At 50.3% G+C, this 27,115-nt stretch overlaps 2 protein-coding genes across 2 annotated transcripts; one reads left to right on the top strand and one right to left on the bottom strand.

Annotated features, from left to right (window-relative positions):
* Positions 1-1,253: 1,253 nt before the first annotated feature.
* Positions 1,254-18,129, top strand: LOC103345289 (zinc finger protein 132). Its single transcript, XM_070063369.1, is given in 6 exon segments — positions 1,254-1,893; positions 1,896-1,985; positions 1,988-2,252; positions 2,254-2,447; positions 2,450-10,945; positions 17,846-18,129. Coding segments are annotated over 5 exon segments (1,395 nt in total). The 3' UTR covers positions 2,656-10,945; positions 17,846-18,129.
* Positions 5,960-26,969, bottom strand: ZNF584 (zinc finger protein 584). The gene is given in 9 exon segments (XM_070063383.1): positions 5,960-14,374; positions 17,319-17,394; positions 17,495-20,909; positions 21,599-21,640; positions 21,642-21,707; positions 23,694-23,703; positions 25,894-25,899; positions 26,252-26,402; positions 26,756-26,969. Coding segments are annotated over 7 exon segments (1,287 nt in total). The 5' UTR covers positions 26,810-26,969; the 3' UTR covers positions 5,960-14,374; positions 17,319-17,394; positions 17,495-19,951.
* Between the last annotated feature and the right edge of the window lie 146 nt (positions 26,970-27,115).

Raw genomic sequence — 27,115 nt, forward strand, 5'->3', positions numbered from 1 at the left:
GTGGGTTGCCCTGCTTTAGGGCCAGCCAATTACCTGTTCTACTTTTTTCTTTTTTTGTCAGGCAGAGTTAGACAGTGAGAGAGAGAGAGAGACAGAGAGAAAGGTCTTCCTTTTTCTGTTGGTTCACCCCACTAAGTGGCTACTACGGCCGGTGTGTTGCGGCCGGTGTGCTGCGCTGATCCGAAGCCAGGAGCCAGGTCTTTCCTCCTGGTCTCCCACGCGGGTGCAGGGCCCAAGGACCTGGGCCATCCTCCACTGCTCCCGGGCCACAGCAGAGTGCTGGACTGGAAGAGGAGCAACTGGGACAGAATCTGGCGCCCCGACCGGGACTAGAACCCGGGGTGCCGGCGCCACAGGCAGAGGATTAGCCTAGTGAGCCGCGGCGCTGGTCATGTTCTACTTTTTTCTTAGGTCTTGTATCTTCCAAATCCTTTGTGGTTGCCTACCTGGAGCAGGGTAAAGTGCCTTGGGTACCCGACAGGGTAAATCTGTGTCCAGTCACAAGAGAGGCCAAATGGGAGCCTAGACTTGGTGAGTGGAGCTGGTGGCATGGGTTATATCAGGGTTAAAGTTCCATTATGTGAGAAATGTGTTCTGCATCCACCAAGAGCCCATTTCACCTTCTTGCCATTTCTGCTTTGACTTTTTGCCCCGTGGATGGTGGATGATCCTACTGCCCTGACCTCCATGTCTTCTCTGGTCCCCTCCACTATTCCTTTGTAGGCTTGCCTGCATTAACCTACAATGGCATTAGCCTACACTTACTATGGATTGTGCACTTATCTTTATGTAGATTCTGAGAACCAGATGCCCAGTTGCAGCTGGACTTTCCTGGGTTTGTGCTCACCCCGAGATTTCCTCTTGCTATCAGAGGTCTTCTTGAGCTGCCTGTATCAGGTCCTGCTGAGAGCTGAGGTGTGAGTTGGAGTCCCTGCCTCTTCTCCTTGCCTGACCCTATCCCGTGTTCTCCCATCTGGTGAGTGCCCTCCTTCTGTGCCTACGCAGGCCCAGCCCTGCACTGCTAGATCTTGCTTACCCTGCCTTCATTCCTGCATACGTCAGGCACATCTGTGAAGAGGCTGGCCCCTTCCAATAAAGTCCATGTGTACTTTTTCACCAGCACTTCTGTGCTTTCAGGTTGCTGGCCTGGAGCAGACGAAGCTTCTCCCAAGCAGAGTGTTTCTGTAGAAGGAGTGTTCCAGTTTGGGGCACCCGAGGCAGGTCCTTCTACCCAGTATGCCAATATCTGTGACATGTGTGACCTAATCTTGAAAGATACTTTGGACATGGCTGAGCACCAGGTACCATACCCTGGGCACAAACCCTACATGTGTGAGTCATGTGTGAGAGGCTTCTGGATCAGCATGAAGCTTCAGCAGCCCCAGAAAGAACACAGTGGCAAGAAGCCCTTCAAGGGCCAAGGTGGTGGGAAGAACGTCCTGGATAGCCACAGCCAGGCCACCACCAGAGAGGGGAAGCTACATGGAAGCACTGCACATAGGGCAGCCTTTCCACCCAGCTGCAGTCTTGAGCAGGTCACACAGAAGCCTTTCAAGTGCAGTGAGTGTGGGAGGGCCTTCCTGAAGGCCTTTGCTCTCCTTGACCACCTGATAACTCACTCTGAAGAGAGACGCTTCAGATGCCCCACAGGTGGAAATGCCCCCAGGGAGAACTCAATCCATGTTAATCACCAAAAATTACATACTGGGGAAGCATCGCATGTGTGTAAGGAATGTGGGAAGGCCTTTAGCCACCTGTTTAAACTGAGGTTGCATCAGAAAATTCACGCTGGGAAAATACATCATAGTTGCTGTGAACGCGGGAAAGGCTTTACCCGCAAACACTCGCTAGTTCAGCACCAGAGAGTCCACACTGGAGAAAGGCCTTATAAGTGTGTCAGTGTGGCAAAGCCTTCACTTGCAGTTTCCACATTGTTCGGCACCAGAAAGTTCACAACACAGAAAGGCCACATGAATGCAGACAGTGCCGCGAGTCTTTAGCTGTATTTCCAGCTTCACTGAGCACCAGAAAATACACAATGGAGAAGGACCGTATGAATGCAGGGAATGTGGGAAGGCCTTCATTAACAGCTCTCATCTTGTTCAACAACAGAAAGTTCATAACACAGAAAGGCCTTTTGAGTGCAGAGAATGTGGGAAAGCCTTATGGCAAACGTCCAAACTTGTTCTGCACCCAAGGAGCCATACTGGGGAAAGACCTTGTAAGTGCAACCACTGTGGGAAGGCCTTCAGTTGCCTCTAACCTTGTTCCACACCAGCGAATTCATACTGGAGAAAAGCCTTACAAATGCTCAGCGTGTGGGAAAGCCTTCAGTCAAAGCTCTGCCCTCATTCAGCACCAGAAAGTTCATACTCGAGAAAGACCTTATGAGTGCAATGAATGTGGGAAAGCCTTCAGCTGTAGTTCTAACCCTGTTAAGCACCGGAGGTTCACACTGGAAAGAGGCCTTATGAGTGCAGCCAGTGTGGGAAATCCTTCAGTGAAAGCTCCATCCTCAATCAGCACCAGAGAGTTCACACTGGAGAAAAGCCTTATGAGTGCAACAGATTTGGAAAAGCTTTCCGCTACAGCTCTAACCGTTCTCAGCACCAGAAAAGTCATGCTGGACTAGGGCCACCTAAATACAGGAGGTAGGAGAATGCCTGCAGCCAAAGCCAGTCTTACCCAGCACCTGGTCAGTGTGGGAAAGGATTTAGCTGGAGCTTCTCCTTATTAACCATAAAAGAACTCGTGAGAACACTTCTGTGGAAGGAATCTTTGTGAAGCAGCAGCCAAAAATGGAATCTTGTGTGCCACAGCACCCCTGGGGAGACTAACCTGTGAGTGTCAGGTATATGGAAGCTTTCAGCACTAGGTCACATCTTTCATCCTGTCTAGTGCGTTTGTCAGATTATACCACTGCCGGCTACAATCTCACTTCTACCAGCTGGCAGGCCTCCAGTGTACTTGTCATACTCAGGGAAGTCAGACCTCTGAACTCTCTCATGTGGCAGAAAGAACTACGAGTGGTGGGCACCTTTTGGGGTCATCTCATTTTCACCTTTCCCCTTTCTCCAGTGCTTTGGCATTGCCCTAACCTAGTTTTCAACGAGGCTGTGGACTTCCAGGAATTTCCCTTTTTCTTGGTCCTTGTTGAGCTTGACACCTGCAGTGCACTTGTTGAGCCTTAATGTCACCCAGCTTTGGAACTGCCTGCCTCCAGTGTGTGACAATAAAGGCCTCGCTGGGGGCTGGCACTGTGGCACACAAGATTAAGCACAGCTTGCCACACTGGCATCCCAAATTGGAGCAATGGTTCGAGGACTGGTTGCTCTGCTTCTGATCTAACTTCCTGCTAATGTTCCTGGGAAAGCAGCAGATGATGGCTTAAGTGCTTGAGCCCCTGTCACCCAAATTTGTCACATGTGATAGTGAACTTGGTCACAGGAGACTCAGCTCTGCAGAACCTGAGAGGTCTTGCACAACCATGTTCTTAAGAACAAATGCAAGGCCGGCGCTGCGGCTCAACAGGCTAATCCTCCGCCTAGTGGCACCGGCACACCGGGTTCTAGTCCCGGTCGGGGCGCCAGATTCTGTTCCGGTTGCCCCTCTTCCAGGCCAGCTCTCTGCTGTGGCCCGGGAGTGCAGTGGAGGATGGCCCAAGTGCTTGGGCCCTACACCCCATGGGAGACCAGGAGAAGCACCTGGCTCCTGCCTCCAGATCAGCACGGTGCGCCGGCCGCGGCGGCCATTGGAGGGTGAGCCAACGGCAAAGGAAGACCTTTCTCCCTGTCTCTCTCTCTCTCACTGTCCACTCTGCCAGTAAAAAAAAAAAAAAAAAAAAAAAAAAATGCAAGCGCCTCTTTAGAGTGGGCAGCATGCTGGGCACCGGCAGAGCAGATAATCTGAAGATTCGGTGCCCTGCAACACCTCTGGGGTGTTCATTTCAGGACCATCCTGTGTGGGCAGGAACTCCAGGACTGAGAGAAGGGGGATCCTCTAGTCCCGGAACGTGGCCATTACCTTCATCTGCTGGTTTTACTGCCCCTGAGGAAGAGCTGTCTCAGGGCACAAAAGACAGAGATGGTGGGATAAACATATGCTTGCCCCATTTTCTTGGTTCCCAAGGGATAGAGGCACATTTTTATGTGGAGGCCTTTGATTTTATAAATGTTGGCAACCATTCCTGAAAACTTCTATACAAAGTCGTCTCATAAGAACCCATGTACGTAGGTCTACACATGTGTTCCTGGGCCTGATAGTTCTGACTATCAGGAAGCAAATCAGGCCCAAAGGAGCCTTGTGATCTCCAGACATGCTACCCAATTTGGCTGAAAATGTCTACAGTGGCATGTAGCAGCATTAATGGCGCTGTTGCCACTTCATCCAGAACGACTCTCCCCCAGGATCTTGGAGTGGAGAGAGACGCTAACCTCCTTAAGACCAGCACCCAGGAAGGCCTGTGCTCAGCAAGCTTGTGGCAGGTCTGCATGAGTTCTTCCCAGAGTTCTGAGGTAGGAGGACAGCACCTAATCTCAGGCCATCCTTTTCCTTTCTGTTGTCCTCCACCCACATGGTAGGGCTGCTTGGGATGAGAAAGTTCAGTTGAGCCGCGTGGACTTCAAGGTAGGGCAGGTATTTGTTGCCAGAGCTCAGTTCTTTGAATCCTGAATGATGAGTTATAGGTAGGCCATGTAAAAGGATGCTGTCCCCATTGGTAAAGAATACCTGACTAGTCTTTATATTTGCTTTCAGGTCTTCTCAGTAGGGCTCTGTGCGAGGCATGTGGCCTGCCATGTGGGTGCATGTGTGAGTGGGTATATGTGCCAGAATGTCTGAAGCAAAGCTCACATGGCTCAAGACATCTATGAGTTGGGGCTGCTGACATTCATCTTGAATCTCAAAAGACCTTCCTGTGAACCGCCACATAGCAAAGCACTGTAGAGTGACTGCTGAAGACAGCCCTTTTGATATCACTTGAACCCCAGATCTTTGTAGTGCCTAAAGCCAGACGCCAAACGGACTTACTGGTTTCCATGAACCAACAGATAATGCCTTTTTGCTGAAACTCCTCAGAGTGAGGTATATGACACCTGGGAGAGTTCTCCCTTTGCAGCTGTGCCCACAACATCAGCCACCCCTTTTAGCTACTGGAGAAGCAGTACCAGAGTTGAACTGCTTAGAGCCCAGCCCAGAATTTTCTACCAGTTCCTTGGAAAAGGTCAGAAGTGATCCTGGATCTGGAAGACAGCAGCAGCAGCGGCTGCAGTGGGCTTAGATGCTGTCGAAGCTCCTTTCTTCTCAGTTGTCTTCCATGCATCCAAAATTCAGCCTCAGCCCATCTGACCCCTTATATCCCCGGTCTCCCTCACAGCAACTAACTTGATTTGTGGATTCCCATCCTACTTGGAAGAAAATGTAAACTTCCCCCAGCTTGCAAGGCTAGCATGATCTGGTTCCTCAAATGTACCTGCTTATTACTGCCTAGGGCATCTACAATGCAGTTGTTTCTGGGTGAAAAACTCTGTAGTCACCTTCTCAGAGAAGTCTTTCTGACTACTAATATGAATTGGCTTCCACTGCTCTCCGTTACCTCTCTGTTTTGTTTCTCTCAGTGCTCTATCAAAAATGACATCAGGAATTACCCTGCAATTTTCTCTGCTTATACACTATATCTCTATATTCCCCATTAGGAGACAACTCTAGGTGAAGGCCATGTGTGCTGTATCACCTCATGCCTTTGTTTACCAAAGGACTCAGCAAAGGGCCTGGCGAAAAGTGAGCACCTTCCCTGTGGGGAATCCTCCTTCACATCAGATCATACTCCATAACGTATCCTTTGCACTTAGGGAACCTGAGTCTGCTAATTCACTTATTTAACCCCTGCCAATTGAGCAACTATTGTGTGTTGGAGACTACACTACTATAGTAGTAAACAAAATACACAAAGACTCTCCTGTAGAGTTGACATTCTATTGAAGAGTCAAGTATTCATTGTGGGAGGGGGGAAGAAATCACACAAATATAAATTATAAAACTGCTCTCAGGCAAGATGGAGTGATAGGGACCAGATCTGCCCTTTCACCTGAAACAATAAAACAACCAGAAAAACAAGAAACAATGCTTTTCAAACACTGCAACAGACTGCATAGACCAGAGAACCCTGAGAAGGGAAATAAAAGATGAGCACTATGATTGCCTACAGCTACCTCCTGGAGAGTTTCTAGGCCATACCAGCACTGTGGCATACTGGGGAGAAAGCTGCTGCCTGCAGTGCTGGCATCCCGTATCTGAGCTGGTTAGAGTCCCTGCTGTTCCACTTCCGGTCCAACTCTCTGCTAATGGTCTGGGGAAGCAGTAGAAGATGACCCAATTTTCAGAGACAAAAGAAAACTTACCCAGAAGCTCCCCAGAAACTCCTACATCAAGCTCCTTGCTCACAGTAGGATCATTTCCTGCTAACCCAGCTATGATGCCATCACAATGGTACAGGATCACCACCCTCCCTTCAGAATAGTATAAGCAGGGAACACAGGGGCTGTTCACACTGAGCAACCGAAGACCACCAAACACAGGAGGGTTTCTGTCACAGGACCCAGTGCTGTGACACCTCTGTCAAAGCTCTCCAGTAGGTCACAAAGTACTACATGGTTCCCTTGGCTTTCCTCGTGTGCAGGGTAGTCGTTGAACTTCCAGGTGTGGCTATACCTGTGACTGAGGATATTCACGTAGCATCTCTCTTGGATATTAATTCTTTTATACTCAATGAGGTAAAAGAGAAGACTGAAACTTTTTAAAAGGCAGTTGAAGACTTTCCTATATTGACTGTGCTTGGAAGGTTTTTTTTTTTCCCAAAGAGAAGTTTCTGGTACCAAGCAAGTAAGGAGATGTGGTTGACTGCTTTCCTATGCTGACTGCACACATAGGGGCTCTCTCCATTATCAACATTTTCCCCACAAAATTGTTAAATTGCTTATTATTAGGATCATTCAACAACAATGGGCCGGCGCCGCGGCTCAGTAGGCTAATCCTCTGCCTGCGGCGCCGGCACACTGGGTTCTAGTCCCTGTTGGGGCACCGGATTCTGTCCCGGTTGCCCCTCTTCCAGGCCAGCTCTCTGCTGTGGCTAGGGAGTGCAGTGGAGGATGGCCCAAGTGCTTGGGCCCTGCACCCCATGGGAGACAAGGAGAAGCACCTGGCTCCTGCCTTTGGATAGGTGCAGTGCGCCGGCCGCAGCGCGCTGGCCGCAGCGGCCACTGGAGGGTGAACCAACGGCAAAGGAAGACCTTTCTCTCTGTCTCTCTCTCTCCCACTGTCCACTCTGCCTGTCAAAAAAAAAAAAAAAAAAAAAAAAAAAAAAAAAAAACAGCAACCCAACAACAAAAAGATGAGCCTGAGAAATGAACTGAGGAGATGTCTAGAATGTCCTTAGCTATGTTGCCTGCATACTTGGCTGGTACTACTACAACTGCACTAACAGCATAAATTAGTATCAATATATTTTTAAAGATTTATTTATTTATTTGAAAGGCAGAGTTAGAGCGAGATCTTTCATCCACTGCCTCACTCTGCAATTGGCCACAGTGGGCAGGCTGGGCCAGACCAAAGCCAGGAGCCCAGAATACCATTCAGGTATCCCACCTGGGTATTGGGGCCCTTGGACTTGGGTCATTCTCTACTACCTTCCCCAGCAAACCAGCAGGGAGCTAGATCAGAAATGGAGCCATCGGGACTTGAACTGGCACCAATATGGGATGCTGGCATTGCAGGCAGCATCTTAACCCACTGCACCATGCCAGCACCAGTATCAATCTTTTTATGCACAAGTAGGAGCTGCAGCTTTTCTCTTTCTCTCTCCTGCACACTACATTCACAATGTAGTAACTTGCTTGAGCTAAATTGAATTTAACCTGTGAGAAGAGGCTTTCCAACGTAGCTGCACTTGTTAGGCCTGTCTCTGATATAAATTCTGAAGAATACGGTTTTATATCTTACTGAAAGCTTCCATGCAGTTACTACATTTGTATAGTCATTCCCTGCCATGAATTTGCTGTTGCTAATGAGAGCAGAGCTCTGAATGCAAGTGCCCCACATTTCAAACACTTATGAGTACTTTGTAAAATATGAACATGGTTGGTACAGGAAAGAATATTGCAAACTTTTGCTTAAGGCTAGGCCTTACGTCCCGCCTTTGTAAGGTCTTTCTCTGTGAAGAGAACATTCTGGTTCTCAAAGAGGGGTGGAGCTCTGGGTAGGGGCTTTCTCATGTTAACACATTTGTAGGGCCATTTGAAGGTATGGATGTACTTGAACTTTATCAAAATGAATACAAAGGTAAAATCCTTCCCATGTTCACAATGCACTTGAGAATTTTTAACTGTTCTGAAGTTTTTTGGTAGGGATAAAGAGTTTTTTCTCTTTGAATGCCTTTCCATACGCTGTACATTTTTTCAGGTGTCTCTTCGGTGTCAGTCCTCTTTACGTTCTGCAAAACGTGGAGCTGGAAGGGCTTCAGTGTCTGACGATAGACAAACGCTGTGCAATGAGGGAAAATCATGCCTCAAGGAATCAACAAAAGTGCCCATATTCCTTAGAGGAGTACAATAAGCCAGTCTCTCAGAACAGGTTTTCAAGACCACTTAATGATATGCATCAGGTCAGCATAGGCTAGCAGGAGACCAGTGGTGGAAGATCTGGCTATAGGGGGAAGAAGGGGAAAGGATGATAACTGGAGAACAGAGGGGCAGCCAGGGGACAGAGTCAGGGGAGAAGTAGGATGCAGCATCAGGAGAGGGTCAGGAAGATTTTAAAAGGGGACTGGCTATTCACCTTGGCACCAGGACAACAGAGGGCACACATCAGGTACCAGGTGAACCACATGCCCACTGTTAGTGACCCTTTCATACCTGTCTTGAACTCCCCAGATCAATCCCCACATGAGGCCTCTCTGGCCATTACCTGATTTGAGCTGTCTACCAACCAAGTCTCCTCACTGGTTCTGGCTGGGTGACCACATGGGTGGAGGCAGTGATTCCTATGGAGGATGATGTGTTTTGCGAGAGGTCACCCTAGGTCTAAGTAATTCAGCCCATGGCAATCCACAGTAAGTGAAGAACATCTACGCACTTGTATAGCTGAGAAGAACTGAACCAATCTCGTGAAACCAACACCCAGGGAAGATCTCACTAGAAAAACTTGATGGCTCCATAATCAAAGATCATGTCAGGGCCCATGATGCTGGCAGGCATATTAGCAAAGGCAGTCGGCAGAAAACTTTGGCTGAAGTAAGGGAGTACAGCAAAGGGGATAGAAAAGCCACAGATTTTCACAGGGTTACTTGATCAAAAAATGACTCAGCTAGACACAGTAAGTTACATGGGTTGTGAGAATACTTACAGTGAACCATGGCTGTCAAGGACTTAGAGCAGAAGGTATGGGGGTTGTTCATGCAGCAGCCATGAGAGAAGGTAGCAGGACCTAGGCTTGTACCAGGGTTAGCAGCACTTCCCATGGTGATCATAGGAAAAGCAGAGGGAAAAAAAATCTACATTTCCGGTACAGGGGGGAAAAGGGGACACAAAGACCTGACCTAGTCAAGCAGGAGTACAAACTGCAGCAGTGTGTCACTGGGGAAGCCCCACTAGGCCTCAGTAGAAAGTCCCACTTTTTCTAACAGACCTAAGCACTGGACATAAGGCTGGTCCCCATTTTGCCAACCACCTCCCATTTATGTCTCCCAGATCTTGATCCCTGATAGACTTGCTCACCCCTTCATATGAGAGTAGAGACTTACCCTGGATGTGTACTCTCCCCAGGCCCACTGGTCTTAGGCAGGGCTGCACTAATTTTTCCGCGCCCAGGGCCGGTGTTGTGGCGTAACAGATAAAGCCACTGCCTGCGATACTGACATCCAGCTCCAGACCTGCTGCTCCACTTCTGATCCAGCTCCCTGCTAATGCACGTGGAAAAGCAGCGGAAGAAGGCCCAAGTGCTTGGGCCCCTACACTCATGTGGGAGATCCAGAAGAAACTGCTGACTCCAGGCTTTGGCCTGGCTCAACCCTGGCCATTGCAGCCATTTGAGGAGTGAACCAGCAGATGCAAGATTGATCTCTCTCTCATTCTGTGTGTGTGTGTGTGTGTCTTCCTCTCTCTGTGTAACTCTGACTTTCAAGTAAATAAGTAAATATATATATTTTTCTGTACCCACATCCTCCAACCAGCCACTGGTCCAAGCCTTGACCTACTCACCTCAAGACCCATCTGTAACTACAGTCTAAGACTTCCCAAATCCCATCCTCAGGCCTGTACCTGGTCCAGGCCACCAGCACACCACTGCTGGCTCTCCAGAGGCCACACCAGAACCCTTGGGAGGCGAAGGGCCCATGCGACACCTCTACTCAGATGTTTGCAGACAACTCCACCTTTACACCTGCAGAAGCCAACCGCTAATCTCCACTGAGGCATTCTCTTCCTGCCCACCTTCGATCTCCAGGGGCAGCGTCCTGGTCCTTCCTATAATCAATGGTCCTTCACCCATGTCTGAATCAACAGGCTATCCCATCCGCTCTAGCTGGGTAATCTTAGCACGGCTCCCCTCTCCCCTCCCCACGAGGCTCTCTGCTTCCTGCCCTGCCACAACCCTTCTCCCACCGCCCGTTCATTTTGCAGCCCCTGGGGCATTTTCAAAACGTTAACTCAGATCTTTGCTCAGAATCGCCCATGGTTCCCGGCACCCTCAGGCTTCCGACAGAAGCGGAAACCTCTCGCGCTCCCGCGAGCACCTTCCTGAACGCCCTGGGTCAGTCTCACCCGCAAGCCAGGCACGGGCAGCTCCCTGTGCGTTTACTCCCCGCTCCCTGCCTCCATCTCGCCCACGGGCTTCTGAGATGGTGCCCCCGCCGGTGAGCGCTCACGGACCCGCAGGAACGTCAAAGCCTCCCCAGGTACGTGGTGGGGGACCGGCGACCTCGGACCTGGCGGCTTTCTGAGCCTCCTTCTCCCACACAACGCCCAGCGCGACGACGACAGGGCGCCGCGAGCCCGGGCCCCGGAGGACGCCGACGCGCCGAGGGCTCCCCAAGACAGTCACCGCAGTCAGCGCACCTGACAGTCACGAGGGCGAGATCTCGCCGGCTCTCCTTCCCGGCTCGCGCTTCCGTGGGCCGGGAGGGCCGCCTCCACGCCGGCCGTCGCTCAGGGAGGCGCTGACAGAACAGCGAATTGCCAAAGGAGCCGTCAGCGAACGACGCTGGAAGTCCCGCCCCCGCCGGCGCGCCCCTAGGCCTTCATTGGACGAGAGTCCGTAAGGCCCGCCCACAAGCGCCCATCCTGGGTTCCCATTGGGCGCAGTGTGAGCCAGGCAGCGGGAGCGCGTTTCCTGATCACCTTGGCAACGAGCAGGGGGCTCCCAGGCAGGCTCCGGGTTGCGGTCGGCGGCGTGCACCGAGCCGCTGGGGGCTCCGACCGGGTCTCCCGCCCTGGACGCGGTAGGACTTCCGGCGCCGCCACTGCGGTCTCATATTGTGTCTGGCGGGTTGTCCGCCGGTTCGCTGCTTGTTCCCGACGAGAGGAAAAGAGAGAAGGCTCCCCACGGCTAATAGCTCTGCCTCGGTTTCCCCAAATGTCGGACCAGCGCCGTGACTCTCCGCGATCCCCGCTGTCTGCTCCTGGAGCACATTTCATATCTGGAGAAACTGAGGCCGAGTGTGGCCGTCAGCCCGCAGTCACCCCGCCCGGCGCCCGGGTTCCGTCGGAGCCGCGGCGTTGCTGACGGACCTGGCGCAGGTTCCCACCCACTGGGATCCCAGCCCTCCCGATCTTGGAATCCTAGTCTCCTTTCCTTGACCCTGAGCGGTGCTTCCCCCTAGCACCCTGCATCCAGGCCAGGGGCTGCGGGGAGGCGATGGCGTCCCGTCTCGTGAGGCCTGCGGAGTGAAGTCTGGGCCGGCTGTCCCAGGCACAGGGAATACCTTGAATGTGACGAGGTGGAAACGTTCAGGGAAGCTCAAGTCTGTGGAGTCTGCTAGAAACAGCAGTGGGACCAGTTAGGCCGGCAAAGGCAGGCTGCTGAGCTGGGCCTCTATTGTGTGAGATGTGGAAAGTTCTAAGCGGAGGCAGGAGGTGGTGGAGGTGCTGGGAGTGTGGTCTTTTTAAGATGTATTTATTTTACTTGAAAGTCAGAGAGAGAGAGAGAGAGAGAGAGGAGAGAGAGAGGAGAGAGAGAGAGGAGAGAGAGAGGTCTTCCATCCATTCGTCTTCTATCCAGATGGCCACAATGGCCACGGCTACGCTGATCTGGAGCCAGGAGTTTCTTCCAGGTCTCCCACACAGGTGCAGGGGCCCAAGGGCTTGGGCCATCTACTTCTTTCCCAGGCCATAGCAGAGAACTGGATAGGAAGTGGAGCAGCCAGGACTCGAACTGGCACCCATATGGGATGCCGGCACTGCAGGCGGCGGCAGCATTACCCGCTATGCCACAGTTCTGGCCCCGAGTGTGGTCTTGACAGGTTCCCTTGGTTGCCTGCTGGAGAACAGACTGAGAGCATGGTGGAGGTAGAGGCAGGAAGACCAGGAGGAGGGTGACTGCAGTAGCCCAAGTGTACACCTGTGGTAGTTGAACAGAGGGGTACCTGGCAGGTGAAAGAAATGGTTAGCTATGGATCTGCTTTAGTTGTGCCAACTAGATTACCTGGTGTGGAGCAGTGAGAAAAATGCAGATAACAAGGTTGGCCCTGAGTCTTTTGGATGTGGAAGCTGATGTGAAGAGTGTGTGTGTGTTTCTTTCTTTTCTCTTTTTTTTTTTTTTTTTTTTGACAGGCAGAGTGGACAGTGAGAGAGAGAGAGACAGAGAGAAAGGTCTTCCTTTTGCCGTTGGTTCACCCTCCAATGGCTGCTGCGGCCAGCGCGCTGCGGCCAGCGCACCGCGCTGATCCAATGGCAGGAGCCAGGTACTTCTGGTCTCCCATGGGGTGCAGGGCCCAAGCACTTGGGCCATCCTCCACTGCACTCCCTGGCCACAGCAGAGAACTGGCCTGGAAGAGGGGCAACTGGGACAGAATCCGGCGCCCTGACCGGGACTAGAACCCGGTGTGCTGGCGCTGCAAGGCGGAGGATTAGCCTAGTGAGCTGCGGCGCCGGCTCTTTTTCTTTTCTTCTTTCTCTTACCTGAAAAGCAGAATCACAGAGAGCCAGAGGCAGAGAGAGAAGTCTTCCATATGCCAGTTCACTTCCCAAATGGCCTCAATGGCTGGAGGTACGCTGACCCAAAGCCCTGAGCCAGTAGCTTCATCCAGGTTTCCCACACGGGTGCAGGGGCCCGAGCACTTGTACCATCTTCTACTGCTTTCCCAGGTCATAGCAGAGAGCTGGATTGGAAGTGGAGCAGCCGGGACTAGAACTGGTGTCCATATGGGATGCCGGCGCTGCAGGCAACAGCTTTACCTGCATCACCACAGCGCTGGCCCTGAAGCATGTACTTCAGAGGCATGATAGAGTCAGGGCCAGAGTCGTGGTGCAGCAGGGTAAGTGCCAGCTGTGGGGCCTGCATCCCATCTGAGTGCCAGTGAAGTCCTGGCTGCTCTAATTCCAATCCAGCTACTGCTAATGGTCTGGGGAAGCAGCAGGGGATGGCCCAAGGGCCTGGGCTCTGCCACCCATATGGGGACTTAGATGGAGTTGCTGGCTCCTGGCCTCAGCCTGGCCCAAACCTGGCTGTCCCAGTCATTTGGGGAGTGAACCAGCAAATTGAAGATCTTCCCCTGTCACTCTTTCAAATCTTAAAAAAAAAAAAAAAAAAAAAATAATTTGAGTGACAGAGATCTTCCATCTGCTAGAAAGTAATTTTGTACTCTCTCTGCTCAAGATCTACATTAAGAAGGGAGTGGGGGCTGGCACTGTGGTGCAGTGGGTTAAAGCCCCAGCCTGCAGTGCCAGCGTCCCATATGAGCACTAGTACGAGTCCTGGCTGCTCCACTTCTGATCCAGCTCTCTGCTATGGCTTGGGAAAGCAGTGGGAGATGGCCCAAGTGCTTGGGCCCCTGCACCGGCGTGGGAGACTTGGAAGAAGTTCCTGGCTCCTGGCTTCGGGTTGGCTCAGCTCTGGCCGTTGTGGTCATCTGGGGAGTGAACTAGCAGATGGAAGACCTCTCTTTCTCTCTGTAACTGTCCTTCAAATAAATAAAAATAAGGCTTAAAAAAAAAAAAAAAAGAGAGAGGAGTGGTATTTTCCTGGTGATCTCAGAACAGATCAAGTGCAGGGTTGCCAGCCTTTTAGTGCAGACCTTTGCCTGCCACTGAACCCCAGAAAGGTTCAATCACCTGTAAAAATCACCTGTAGCTCTATGACGCGATCCGCCAGTGGGCTGGGATTGAACCTGTGAAAAGATTATTAAATGTCTGAATTATTTTCAAATATTAACTTTTATAACCAGCTTATTAACTTTTATAATTTATTTTTAAAATATTTATTTGAAAGTCAGAGTTACACACAGAGAGAAGGAGAGACACAGAGAGAGAGGTCTTCCATCTGCTGGTTCACTCCCCAGTTGACTGCAATGAAGAGATGCACTGATCCGAAGCCAGGAGCCAGGAGCTTCCTCCAGGTCTCCCACGCCGGTGCAGGGTCCAAGGACTTGGGCCATTTTCTACTGCTTCCCCAGGCCATAGCAGAGAGCTGGATCAGAAGAGGAGCAGCCAGGACTAGAACCAGTGCCCACATGGGATTCCAGCACTGCAGGCAGTGGCTTTACCCATTATGCCACAGGGCCAGCCCCTCTAATTTATTTTTTAGAGAAGTATCCTCCTGTAAGCAGAGGATCCATTCACTTCTTTTAGCTTATTTTAATTTAAAGCCAATCAGAGTTACAGAAAAAGAGGGAAAAACACAGAGAGAGAGGTCTTCCATCCACTGGTTCACTCCCCCAAATGGCTATAATGGCTGGAGCAGGGTCAGTCTGAAGCCAGGAGCAAAGAGCTTCTTCCAGGTCTCCAAAGCAGGTGCAGGGGCCTGAGTACTTGGGCCATCTTCTATTGCTTTCTCAGGCACACTCGCAGGGAGTTGGAGCAGCTAGTTTGAAGTGGAGCAGCTAGGATCCAAACCGGTGCCCATACGGGATGTGGCACTGCAGACACCGGCTTTACCCACACTCCACTGCACCAGCTCCAATTCAAAGTTCTTCCTCTCCAGGTTGGAGGGCACCCCAGAGTCCTGGAGAGCTGGGGAATCTTCCGGCATGTATTGTACTGAGGATGAGGATGCTGGGCGTGGGCTTGCACAGGTTCAGTTAGAACAGTGCAGGGGCCAGTGCTGTGGCATAGCAGGTAAAGCTGCCGCCTGTAGTGTCACGCATCTCAGTGGGCGCCGGTTCATGTGCCTGCTGCTCCACTTCCAATCTAGCTCTCTGCTTATGGTCTGGGAAAGCAGTGGAAGATGGCCCAAGTCCTTGGGCCCCTGCACCTACACGGGAGACCTGGAAGAAGCTCCGGGCTCCTCACTTTGTATCAGTGCAGCTCTGGCCATTGCAGCTATTTGGGGAGTGAACCAGTGGGTGAAAGACCTCTCTCTTTCTTCCTCGCTCCCCTCCCTGCCCCTCTGTAACTCTGCCTTTCAAATAAAATAAATTTAAAAAAAAAAAAAAAAGAAAAAAGAACACAGTGCAACCCAATACCAAGGCAGAATTTGTCCATATACCCTGTTCAGTGCCTCACAAATTAAGAGGTTTTCTGCTCAGAGTTCTTGCATGAACCCTGGTGTGTGGCAGGGGCCCAAGTACTTGAGCCATCCTCCACTGTTTTCAAAGGTGCATTAGGAGGGAGCTAGATCAGAAGCATAGCAGCCAGGACTCAAACCAGCATATGGGATGCTAGTGTAACAGGCGGCAGCTTAACCCAGTGTGTCATGGTGCCAGCCCACACTTCTTCCATATTTTAAATTCTCTCAGCAAATGCTTTATATTATTCAATATATGTACACATGTATGTATTGCATATATTTCAAATATATCTTTCTTAGTACTTGATATTTCATGGTACTTTTTGAGATGCAGATAGAGTACACTTCCATCTGCTAGTTCATGCCCCAAATGCTCATGATGGCTAGGAGTGGGTAAGGCTGAAGACAGGAGCTGGGAACTCAATCTGTCTCCCATGTGGGTGGCAGGGGCCCAAGTATTTGAGCCATTACTGCTGCCTCTCAGGGCATTTCATAAAAGGAAGCTGGAGCTAGCAGCCAGAGCCAGGAATCAAACCCAGATACTCTGATGTGGAAGGCAAGCTGCTGCCGCTTTTTTTTTTTTTTTTTTTTAAGATGTATTTATTTATTTGAAAGGTAGAGTTCAAGAGAGAGGGAGAGATAGAGCAAGAGGGAGAGACAGATTGAGAGATCTTCTGTCCACTGGTTCACTCTTCAAATGGCTGCAATAGCCAGGGCTGGGTCAGGCCAAAGGCAGGAGCCCATAGCTGCTTCTGGGTCTCCCACGTGGATGCAGTAACCCAAACATTTGAGTCATCTGCTGCTGCTTTCCCAGGAGCATTAGCAGGGAGCTGGATTCGAAGTGGAGCACCAGAAACTTGACCTGGAACCCATATGGGATGCTGGTGTGGCAGGTGGAGGCTTAACCTGCTATAGCACAATGCCGGACCTGAGGCAAGCTGCTTAACTGGCATTAGGGATAGACATATAGTTCAGTGGAAAACAGGAAAACATGTACACACAGGCCCGGCTGAGTTCTGACAATGCTGGAAAGGAATTGAGAAGGGCTTCAGTCAACACCTGCAAGGATACCCATTCATAGCTCTTACTAGGACTGCCAACTGAGCGGTTTCCTAAGGAATGCTTGTCTGCGCAGTAGGATGCAGCTCCATGAGGGAGGGAGGGAGGTCCCCTGTGCACTTTATCTCTGCTGCGGCAGTTCAGTCTCCAGCACACAGCAGCAATTTTTTTTAACGATTTATTTATTTATTTGAAAGGCAGAGTTAGAGAGAGGCAGAGGCAGACAGAAAGATCTTCCATCCTCTGGTTCACTCCCCAAATGGCCGCAACAGCAAGAGCTGAGGCAAACCAAAGCTAGGAGCCAGGAGCTGCTTCTGGATCTCCCATGTGTGTACAGGGGTCCAAGGACTTGGACCATCTTCTGCTTTCCCAGGTGCATTAGCAGGGAGCTGGCGCCCACATGGGATGCTGGCACTGCAGATGGTGGCTTTACCTGTTACTCCTCAGCACCCGCCTCACACAGCAGCAATTTTTATTTGCTCAAGCACAGGGAGAGCATTTGCTAACCCTCTTTCTCTAGGTGCCCTTCTTTCTCCCTTGCCGGTTACCTCTGATGATGGGGCTGTGGTCTCAGCCCAGCACAGGTTATGCAGAGTAGCCACTCACTCACTCAACAAGTGACACCTACAGGCAAAATGGACCCAGGGTTAAATGAGATGAAAAGCAATCTTTAAAATTTTATTTTCACTTTATTTGAAAGACAGAGGCAGAGACACAGACTTACATTATTTTGTTCACTTCACAAATGCCCGCACAACTGGGGCTGGGCCACACTGAAGCCAGGAGCCTGGAACTCAATCCAGGTTTCCTGTGTGAGTGGCAGGGACCCACACACTTGAAGCATTATCTGCCACCTCCCAGGGTGCACATTAGCAGGAAGCTGGAATTGGAAGCAGAAGAGAAAGAACTCGCATTGCCAGGAAGCTAGAACTGGAAGCAGAGAAGAAAGGACTGGAACCAGATACTTTGATACAAAATGCAGACATCTCAAGTAGTGTCTTAACTGCTGTGCCCAATGTCCAACCTAAGGAATGCCTTGCTGTCACTCACCTGTCTGTTTTGGTTTGTTTTGCAGGCTGATCTGTCTTTGAAGAGGAAAGACAGTTGCTGAAGATACAACTCCCAAATCTGGTACATGAACTCCTGGGGCCAAGATGGCAGCTTTCTTCATAACTCCAGCAAGTCCTTTGACTCTCATTAGCATAGCTCAGGTCACATGAACACCCACGGCCCCATCATTACAGCTTCAGCTTGAATACTATGATGACCAGGCCTGAGGCATGTGCCTGATCAGCACTTGATGAACAAACAAGTAGATGCATGAGCAACTAATGAATATACTTCCTTTTCCAGTTACTAGCAAAGTCTTTCTCAGGCTTTTTTCCACTTTTCCCACCAACCCTGGTCATTAATGATTATGGCTGCTAATTTATTATGATAGGTAATGATGATTATAGAGTTTGGCTTTAGAGCTGAAAATCTTCCACATCAAGGGAATTGTTTTCATTTGTGTCCTCTCAAAATTCCAGTTTTGAATCCCTAATTGAAGAAGTCTGAGCTGAAAGTGATAAAATTAATTAACCCCACCCAAACTGGCACCCTAGGCAGGTAAAAGGGCCAGTCACCAGGCTTTGTTCTAGCTTTCTTCTACAAGGGAAACATTACCCTCCACCTTCTCCTGGGAAGGTTGGCTGCTTATATGTAGCCCAGCAGGACACAAGGCAGCAGCTTCATGGGAGGTGGAGAGGACCCATAACCCATATACTGGGGTAGGGGAGGCATTTTATGATATCTAACCACAGCTAATCATATATGGTACAAAGGATTGAGCTGTAATGACCAGGGTCTACCCTACACCCTACACGGCTCAGTTGGACTTTAATTCTGCTCCCACACAGACCCCCAGGTTGGCAGTAGATAATTATTACACCTAAGGAAGACCAAAGCAAGACTAGGGGTAGGCATGTATTTTTATGGTGCTGGGGAGAAATGGAGCAGACTGGCCCCAAACTCCCCTGCCTGTAAGCCTGCTTGTCTGGGTGTGGTCATCAATAGAATGAGCAAGAATCACTCTGGGCAGAGGCAGCAGCAGCTGCCTCCCAATACACAAACTGATCACTATGGTCCGAAGCCTCTCCATCTGGGATCTCCTGCTTTCACCCCAGACATGTCTCCCAGGAAATGTTCTCCTCAGGGACCAGAGACACAGTGACATCCAACATACAAGTTTTGCTGAACTGACAATTTGCCTTTTAGGGAAATAGTTTCCAAAATCTTTAAAATCAAAGGGTCCAACAAATCAAATCTGGACCCACACACTGAGTTTCAGAGGGTGGCAGCAAAAGCTAGACAACAATAAAGAACACACTGCCCACAGACACCAGAGGTAGGGGCTGGCTTACAAACGCCATGTCCCAGGACTACAGGATCTTCTTTCTCAGGACCTTGAAGGACAACCTGACATCCAGCCTACCGGCCCTTCCCAAGGACAGACACCAGCGCAAACTAGGTCAACCTTAACTACACCTAGTCTTTGCTACCCTGCTGTCCTAGGTCAAGAAAAAGTCAGAGACACCCTTCCAACACACAAAATCTAGGCCCTCTAAGCCTGGTGACAGAGGCCAACTCTGTTCTCAATCCCGCAACACCAAGGGATTAGAACCCCCAATATTAAAGGTATCTTAAACAATAAAGCCTTTATCACTACACATGCCAGAGCAATCATGTTCTGTGCCACAGCATGACAAATACTGCGTGTATCCGTGATAATGGCAAACCTTCCCTAGAAGTACTCCTACCCTTCCCCCACCAAACACTCGCTCAGCTCACCTTAGACTGGGTCATGCTTTCTCCTAGACCAGTTGAGGGGAGAAAATAAGGTCACCTATAGGCTCAGCTAGTCACAATTCTCTCCTATTTAGAAGAAGGGAGCATGAGGTCTGCCATCCCTGAACACATCATGGTGACTGCCAGGTGATGGAGGTGGGACGGCTTCCGTCACAGAAACTGGCAGTGACGGAACCACCTTGGGCAGGCCAGAGAGTGCAACATAGCTCCCCAAAACTTCCCACACCTGGCAGGCACGGGAGCAAGGCGTAAGGTTCAGCTTCTTTCAGAGGGCACTCTCTCAATGTCCTCCTGGAAGGAGACGTCAGCCACAGGCTCTCCCACATGCCCTGCTCTAAAGCCTTTCTCCAGTGTGGACTTTGGTGTGCTGAAGGAGGGTAGAACTATGTTTGAAGGCTTTCCCACATGCTGTACATTTGTAGGACCTCTCTTCCGTGTGGAACTGCTGGTGGCGATTGCGGTAGGACCTGGTCGTGAAGGTTTTTCCACACAGGCTGCACTCATAGGGCCGCTCCCCAGTGTGCAGCTTCCAGTGCTGATACAAGCCAGAGCGGGTCACGTAGGTTTTACCACACTGCTTGCACTCAAAAGGCCTTTCTCCCGTGTGGACCCTCTGGTGCAGAATGAAGCTGTTGTTGTATTTGAAAAGCTTCCCACATTCCCTGCACTCATAGGGCCTGTCTCCAACGTGAACCTTCCGGTGCCGGATGAGGGTGGACAGGACACTGAAGGCTCTCCCACACTTGCTGCACGCATACGGCCTTTCTCCCGTGTGGACCCTCTGGTGCAGAGTCAGTGCATCTTTGCGGGTGAAGGTTTTCCCGCACTCACTACACTGGAAGGGTTTTACGCCCGTGTGAACCTTCTGGTGCTTCCTCAGTTTAGAGGGGTAACTGAAGGCTTTCCCACACTCGTTGCACACATGGGGTGTTTCTCCCATTTGAATTTTTCTGTGACTAACACAAGTTGAATTCTTTCTGAAGGATCTTCTGCCTGCTGGGCATCTGAAGGGTCTTCCTCCAGAGTGACTTATCAGGTGCTCAAGGAGAGCAAAGGTATTCCGGAAGACCTTCCCACATTCACTGCACTTGAAAGGGCTCTGTGCATCGTGCACCACGTGCTGCTGCTCACGATCGGAACTGAGCGGGAGAGCTTGCCCGTGCTCGGTGCTGCTGTGTGGCTTCCCATCTGTATGGGTGGCCTGGTGCTTGATGAGGTCTAAGGGGACTGGGTCATCCTTCTCAGGCTCTCCACACACAAAGGGTTTCTCGGACAAATGGACTCTGCAGTTCCTCACCTGCTTATCCTTCAGACTACTCAGGGAACCTGAAAGCAGAGAAAAGTCAGTTAGTGAGAGCTGAAACAGAAGGAGCAAGACCTTCATCAACAGTGCATGTCAGATATACCTAGAAAGGTCTCCAGGTCATTACCAGGTTTCTGAAAAGGTACAGATGAGGAAGGGCTGGCCCAGCAGAATAGGGATCCACCAGACCAGAGAACAGGGAAGACCTCAACAGAGATGAGGGCACAAAATGGGGTGCAGTAGAGGGAGGATGGCTGGGGTCTCCAAGTCAGTCATCTGCAAAGGGTTTTAGCAGAACGTTAGCTACTAGTAACACCCCAGCATTGTGAAGATGTGTCTACTGCAGCAAAATCTGATTACAAAATAGTAGGTGATGTTGAAATATTAAGCATTATCTGGTGTTCAAATATTATTTAAAGATATATGCAGATTTCAAATCACATGCAAGATGGTCACCAGACAGAGAGAAGGAAAAATGGTGAGACACAGTTCAGACAGTAGGCTCACCCAGGGCTACAGGGTCATGATAGACAGAGATGGCAAGACTGCACAGCAATCAGAAGGGAGAAGAAAAGGGGGTATAAAGTGTGGCCACTGACCAATAAAACACAACAGTGTACACAGGCACTTAACATGCCAGGAGCCCACTGATAAAACCAAGGAATCCCCTAGCTACACTCACCAAAATCAGGACCCCTTCCAACCTCTGCTCTGCTGACCAGTCAGATCCACCCACTTGGGCAGATAGAGTTCTTTATCACCCTCCAATTGGGCAAACACATGGGATCTGAAGATGCAAGTCCTGGGGGTAACAGGTAGTAAGAAGCTACCCCACGTCAAGGCTGACCCACCCTGCTACACACTATAGGAAGCATGGCTTCATGGCAAACAGGAAGGAAACTTGAATATTAGAAAATAAACCTCTTTTATATGCTTAGAAATTTATTAAGAGGGTAGGTCATATATTATGTGTTTTTAAACAACAAAAAGCTCTCATATGAAGCAAAACTGACATAACTGAAGTAAATATAGACAATTCAACAATTCAGCAATGGTTAGAGACTTCAATAATGGACAGAACCACTGAGAAGAAAATGAACAAGGAAACAACAGCCTTTGCACATGCCACTTGGGGCCAGCATTGTGGTGCAATGGGTTAAGCTACCGCCTGTGACCACTGGTATCTGATATCAGGTCTGCTTTTTTTTTTTTTTTTTTTTGACAGGCAGAGTGGACAGTGAGAGAGAGAGACAGAGAGAAAGGTCTTCCTTTGCCGTTGGTTCACCCTCCAATGGCCACCGCGGCTGGTACGCTGCGGCTGGCGTACCGCGTTGATCCGATGGCAGGAGCCAGGTGCTTCTCCTGGACTCCCATGGGGTGCAGGGCCCAAGCACTTGGACCATCCTCCACTGCACTCCCTGGCCACAGCAGAGAGCTGGCCTGGAAGAGGGGCAACCGGGACAGAATCCGGTGCCCCAACCGGGACTAGAACCTGGTGTGCCAGCGCCACAGGCAGAGGATTAGCCTACTGAGCCACGGCGCCAGCCAGGTCTGCTTTTCTTTTAAGATTGATTTATTTATTTGAAAGTCAGAGTTACACAGAGAGAGAAGGAGAGGCAAAAAGAGAAAGAGAAAGAGAAAGAGAAAGAGAGAGAGAGAGAGAGAGAGAGAGAGAGAGAGAGAGATGTCTTTCATCCACTGGTTCATTCCCCAATTGGCTGCAATGGCTGGAGCTGCGCTGATCTGAAGTGAGGAGCCAGGAGCTTCTTCCGGGTCTCCCACACAGGTACAGGGGCCCAAGGGCTTGGGGCATCTTCTACTGCTTTCCCAGGCCTTAGCAGAGAGCTGGATTGGAAGTGGAGCAGCCCGGTCTCAAATCAGCGCTAATATGGGATGCTGGCATTGCAGGCAGCGGCTTAACCTGCTACAGCACAGTGCCGGACCCTCAGGTCTGCTTGTAATCCAACTCCCTGCTAATGCACCTGGGAAAGCAATGGGAAACAGTCCAATCACTTGGGCCCCTGCCAGCACATGGGAAACCTGGATGGAGTTTCCGGTTCCTGGCTTCAGTTTTGCCAAGGCTTAACCATTGCTGCCATTTGGAGAGTAACCAGTGAATGGAAGATCTCTTTCTGTCTCTCTCATCTCTCTCCATCTGTCCTCCCCTCATATATCTATATCTATATATCTATACCATGTATATAAATTTGGCTTATTAAATAAATAAATATTTTTTAAAAAGAACATGTCAGGGCTGGCACTGTGGTGTAGTGAGTAAAGCCACTGCCAGCAGTGCCAGTATCACATATGGGCACCGGTTCGAGTCCTGGCTGCTCTACTCCTGATCCAGCTCTCTGCTATGGCCTGGGAAGCAGTAGAAGATAGCAAAAATTCTTGGGCCCTGCACCCACGTTGGGGACCCAGAAGAGGTTCTTGGCTCCTGGCTTTGGATCTCCTAAGCTCCAGCTGTTGTGGCCATTTGGGGAGTGAACCAGCAGATGGAAGACTTGCTCTCTCCCTCTCTCTCTGCCTCTGCATCTCTGTAACTATGCTTTCAAACAAAATCAATCTTAAAAAAAAAAAAAAAAAAAAAAATGTCAGGGGCTGGCATTGTGGCAGAGTAGGTTAAGCCTCTGCCTGTGATGCTGGCATCCAATAAGGGTGCCAGTTCAAGACGTGGCTGCTCCACTCCAATCAAGCTCCCTGCTAATGCACCTGGGAAAGCAGGGGAAGATGGTCTGACTGCTTGGCACTCTGTACCCAAGTGGGAGACTCAGAAGGGGCTCCTGGCTTCTGGCTTCAGCCTGGCCCAGCCCTGGGCGTTGTGGCAATTTCGGGGGTGAACCTGTGGATGGAAGATCTCTGTCTCTCCTTTTCTCTCTGTAACTCTTCCTTTCAAATAAATAAAAAATAAATCTTAAAAAAAAAAATAATATGGAGGCTGGCATTGTGGTGTAGTGGGTAAAGCTGCTGCCTACAGTGCTGGCATCCCATATGGGCACCAGTTCGAATCCCAGCTACAGCTGCTCCACTTCTGTTCCAGCTCTCTGCTATGGCCTGGGAAAACAGTAGAAGATGGCCCAAGTCCTTGGGCCCCTACACCTGTGTGGGAGACCCGGAAGAAGCTCCTGGCTCCTGGCTTTGGATTAGCCCAGCTCTGGCCTTTGAGGCCATTTGGGGAGTGAACCAGCAAATGGAAGACTCCCTCTCTCTGCTTCTGCCTCCCTATAACTCTGCCTTTCAAAGAATAAATACATAAATCTTAAAAAAAAAAAGTCACTTAGTAATAAGAGGTACACGTTCTTTTCATAATATGGAACATTTTAATAATATCGAACATTTTCCAGAACATATATTTTTCTAGGAAAACAAAACAAGCTTCAATAAGATTTCAAAGTACTGAAATCATACAATGTATGATGTATGTTCTCTGTCCACAAAGGAATTAAAACATAAATTAGCAACAGAAATAAATCCGGAAAACACAAATTTATAAAACTTAAACAAAACATTCCTAAACAACCAATGAGCCAAGGGGGAAAAAGTCACTTTGAGATGCACAAAAATTAAAACACAACACATCAGAAGTTCTGGGATACAGCAAAAGCAGTGCCTTGGGGGAAAATTACAGCTAGAAACACCAATATTTGAAAAGATTTCAGGGAAGCTGTTTGGCACAGCAGTTAAGATGCTGATTGAGACACCTGCATCTCATATGGTGTCTGGTTCAAGTCCTGGCTGTACTCCCAATACCAGCTTCCTGCTAATAGGAACCCTGGGAGACCCTGCACCCGCATGGGAGACCAGGAGAAGCACCTGGCTCCTGGCTTCGGATCGGCCATTGTGGGGGTGAACCAACGGAAAAGGAAGACCTTTCTCTCTCTCTCTCTCTCTCACTGTCCACTCTGCCTGACCAAAAAAAAATAAATTAAAAAAAAAAAAAAAAGGACCCTGGGAGAAAGAAGAAAGAAGGCTATGGTTCAAGTAACTGGGACTCCCAACTTAGGCCTGGCCAAGTTCCAGCTGTTTTAGGCATTTAGGGATTGATTCGGCTGATGAAGGATCCACCTGCCTCTCCTCTTTGTGTCTTCCAAATAAAAATAAAAATTAAAAAAAAATTTTTTTAAAGATTTATTTGACACAGAGATTTATTTTACACAAAGAGAGAAGGAGAGGCAGAGAGAGAGAGAGAGAGAGGTCTTCCATCCGCTGGTTCACTCTCCAATTGGCTGCAACGGCTAGAGCTGCACTGATCCGAAGTCAGGAGCCAGGAGCCTCCTCTGGTCTCCCACGCGGGTGCAGGGGCTCAAGGACTTGCACTATCTTCCACTGATTTTCCCAGGCCATAGCAGAGAGCTGGATTGGAAGTGGAGCAGCCGGAACTTGAACTGCCGCCCACATAGGATGCCAGCACTGCAGATGTTAGCTTTACCTACTACACCACAGCATCGGCCCCAAAATACAAATAATTTTTTAAAGTTCTACATAAAGATTTTAAAACAATAACCTTACTTTACACCTCAAAGAGCAAAAAATGAAAAAGGAACTAAATCTAAAGCTAGCAGAAGAAATGGAATAATAGATTAGATATAAATAAAACAGAGATTAGAAAAATAGAATCTATAAAATTAAAATTTGGTTCATTGAAAAGATCAATAAAATTGACAAACCTTCATCTAGTCTAATGAGAGATAGGGAGGGAGGAAATGAGGCTGGGAGAGAGGGAAAAAAGGGGGGTGGGGAGAGAAGACTCAATTTACTACAAATGGGAATTATTTTGTCTGGTTGAATCTGAGGCTGCAGTTGTCCCCAAAGTGGCAGCAAAGAAGTTCCCAGGGGGCCAGTGCTGGGGCGTAGCAGGTAAAGCCACCGCCTGCAGTGCCAGCATCCCATATGGGTGCCAGTTCGAGTCCCGACCGCTCCACTTCCAATCCAGCTCTCTGCTATGGCCTGAGAAAGCAGTAGAAGATGACCAAGTCCTTGGGCAACTGCACCTGCGTGGGAGACCTGGAGGAAGCTCCTGGCTCCTGGCTTCAGATTGGCGCAGCTCCAGTTGTTGCAGCCATCTGGGGAGTGAACCAGCGGATGGAACACCTCTCTCTCTTTCCCCTTTTCTCTCTGTGTAACTCTTTCAAATAAATAAATAAATGTAAAAAAAACAATAGTAGTTCCCACAATGGAGTATCCTACAATGTCCGAAGACGGTGGCCAGGTGACATTCCAAAGAATCACTGAACACCAGGGCCAACAGAGCATTTATTAGGGAAACTCAGGCAGAGTGCCACGTGGAACCTTAGGTGGATAGGGAGAAAGCAAGGCTGTGCGACTCACCCAGTGAGCTAACCAGTGCGAAGTTCTCCAGCATCACTTCATGGTACAGGCTCCTCTGGGTCTCATTCAGGAGCCGCCACTCCTCCTGCGAGAAATACACAGCTACATCCTCAAACCGCACCAGCTCCTGCAGTGACCGGATCCGCTGAGCCTGAGGTCGACGGTGGGCGGAAAACAACGACCAACGGACAGTTAGGCACCTCGGGCTCTGGACGTCTGTCTCCGGGCTCTGCCACACCTCCACGGCCATTCACCACACATACACACGCTCATAACCCCGTTCTCCCAGGACCTCAGGCGAACACCTGGACACTGCGCCCAGCCCACAGCAGCAGGCTGGCGCCCGGAGAGAGCCATCTATGCGCTGCCCTAATTCTTGCCAGCCAGTTCCTCCGAGTCCCAGGGATCACACCGCTCAGATACACACCCAAGCTCACCCTTCTCCCTTACGCCCCCCAGGAACTGGTTCCAGAGCCTCCTGCCCGCCGGGCTTACCACTCTCACCTCGGCGCCACCTCGCCAGTTCGTGCCACAGGCAGCTCCCTGGCCTCCGGACATGTTCTGCACAGGGCGTCTCCAGGGTGCCAACGGCGCAGCTAAGACCCCATCCTGCCCCAGACCAAGGGCATCCCCCAGACCCCCGGGAGGACCTCGCCACCTGCCCAGGCCCCGGCGCGCCTCCGCCTCGGCCCCCTCGTCTGACACCGCCTTCCCTTCCTCCGCCCACCTGCGCCTCCTCGGCCATCGGAACCCGCGGGCAGCGCGGCCCCGCGAGACTCGCCGAGCGGGACACGCAACCGACGCGCGGCCGTCTCCAGCCCCGGAGACCCTCCGACGGCCGGACTCCCCCGCCGAGGATTAGAG

This window comes from Oryctolagus cuniculus, chromosome 18 (assembly GCF_964237555.1).
Source record: "Oryctolagus cuniculus chromosome 18, mOryCun1.1, whole genome shotgun sequence".
NCBI classification, from domain to species: Eukaryota; Metazoa; Chordata; class Mammalia; order Lagomorpha; family Leporidae; genus Oryctolagus; species Oryctolagus cuniculus.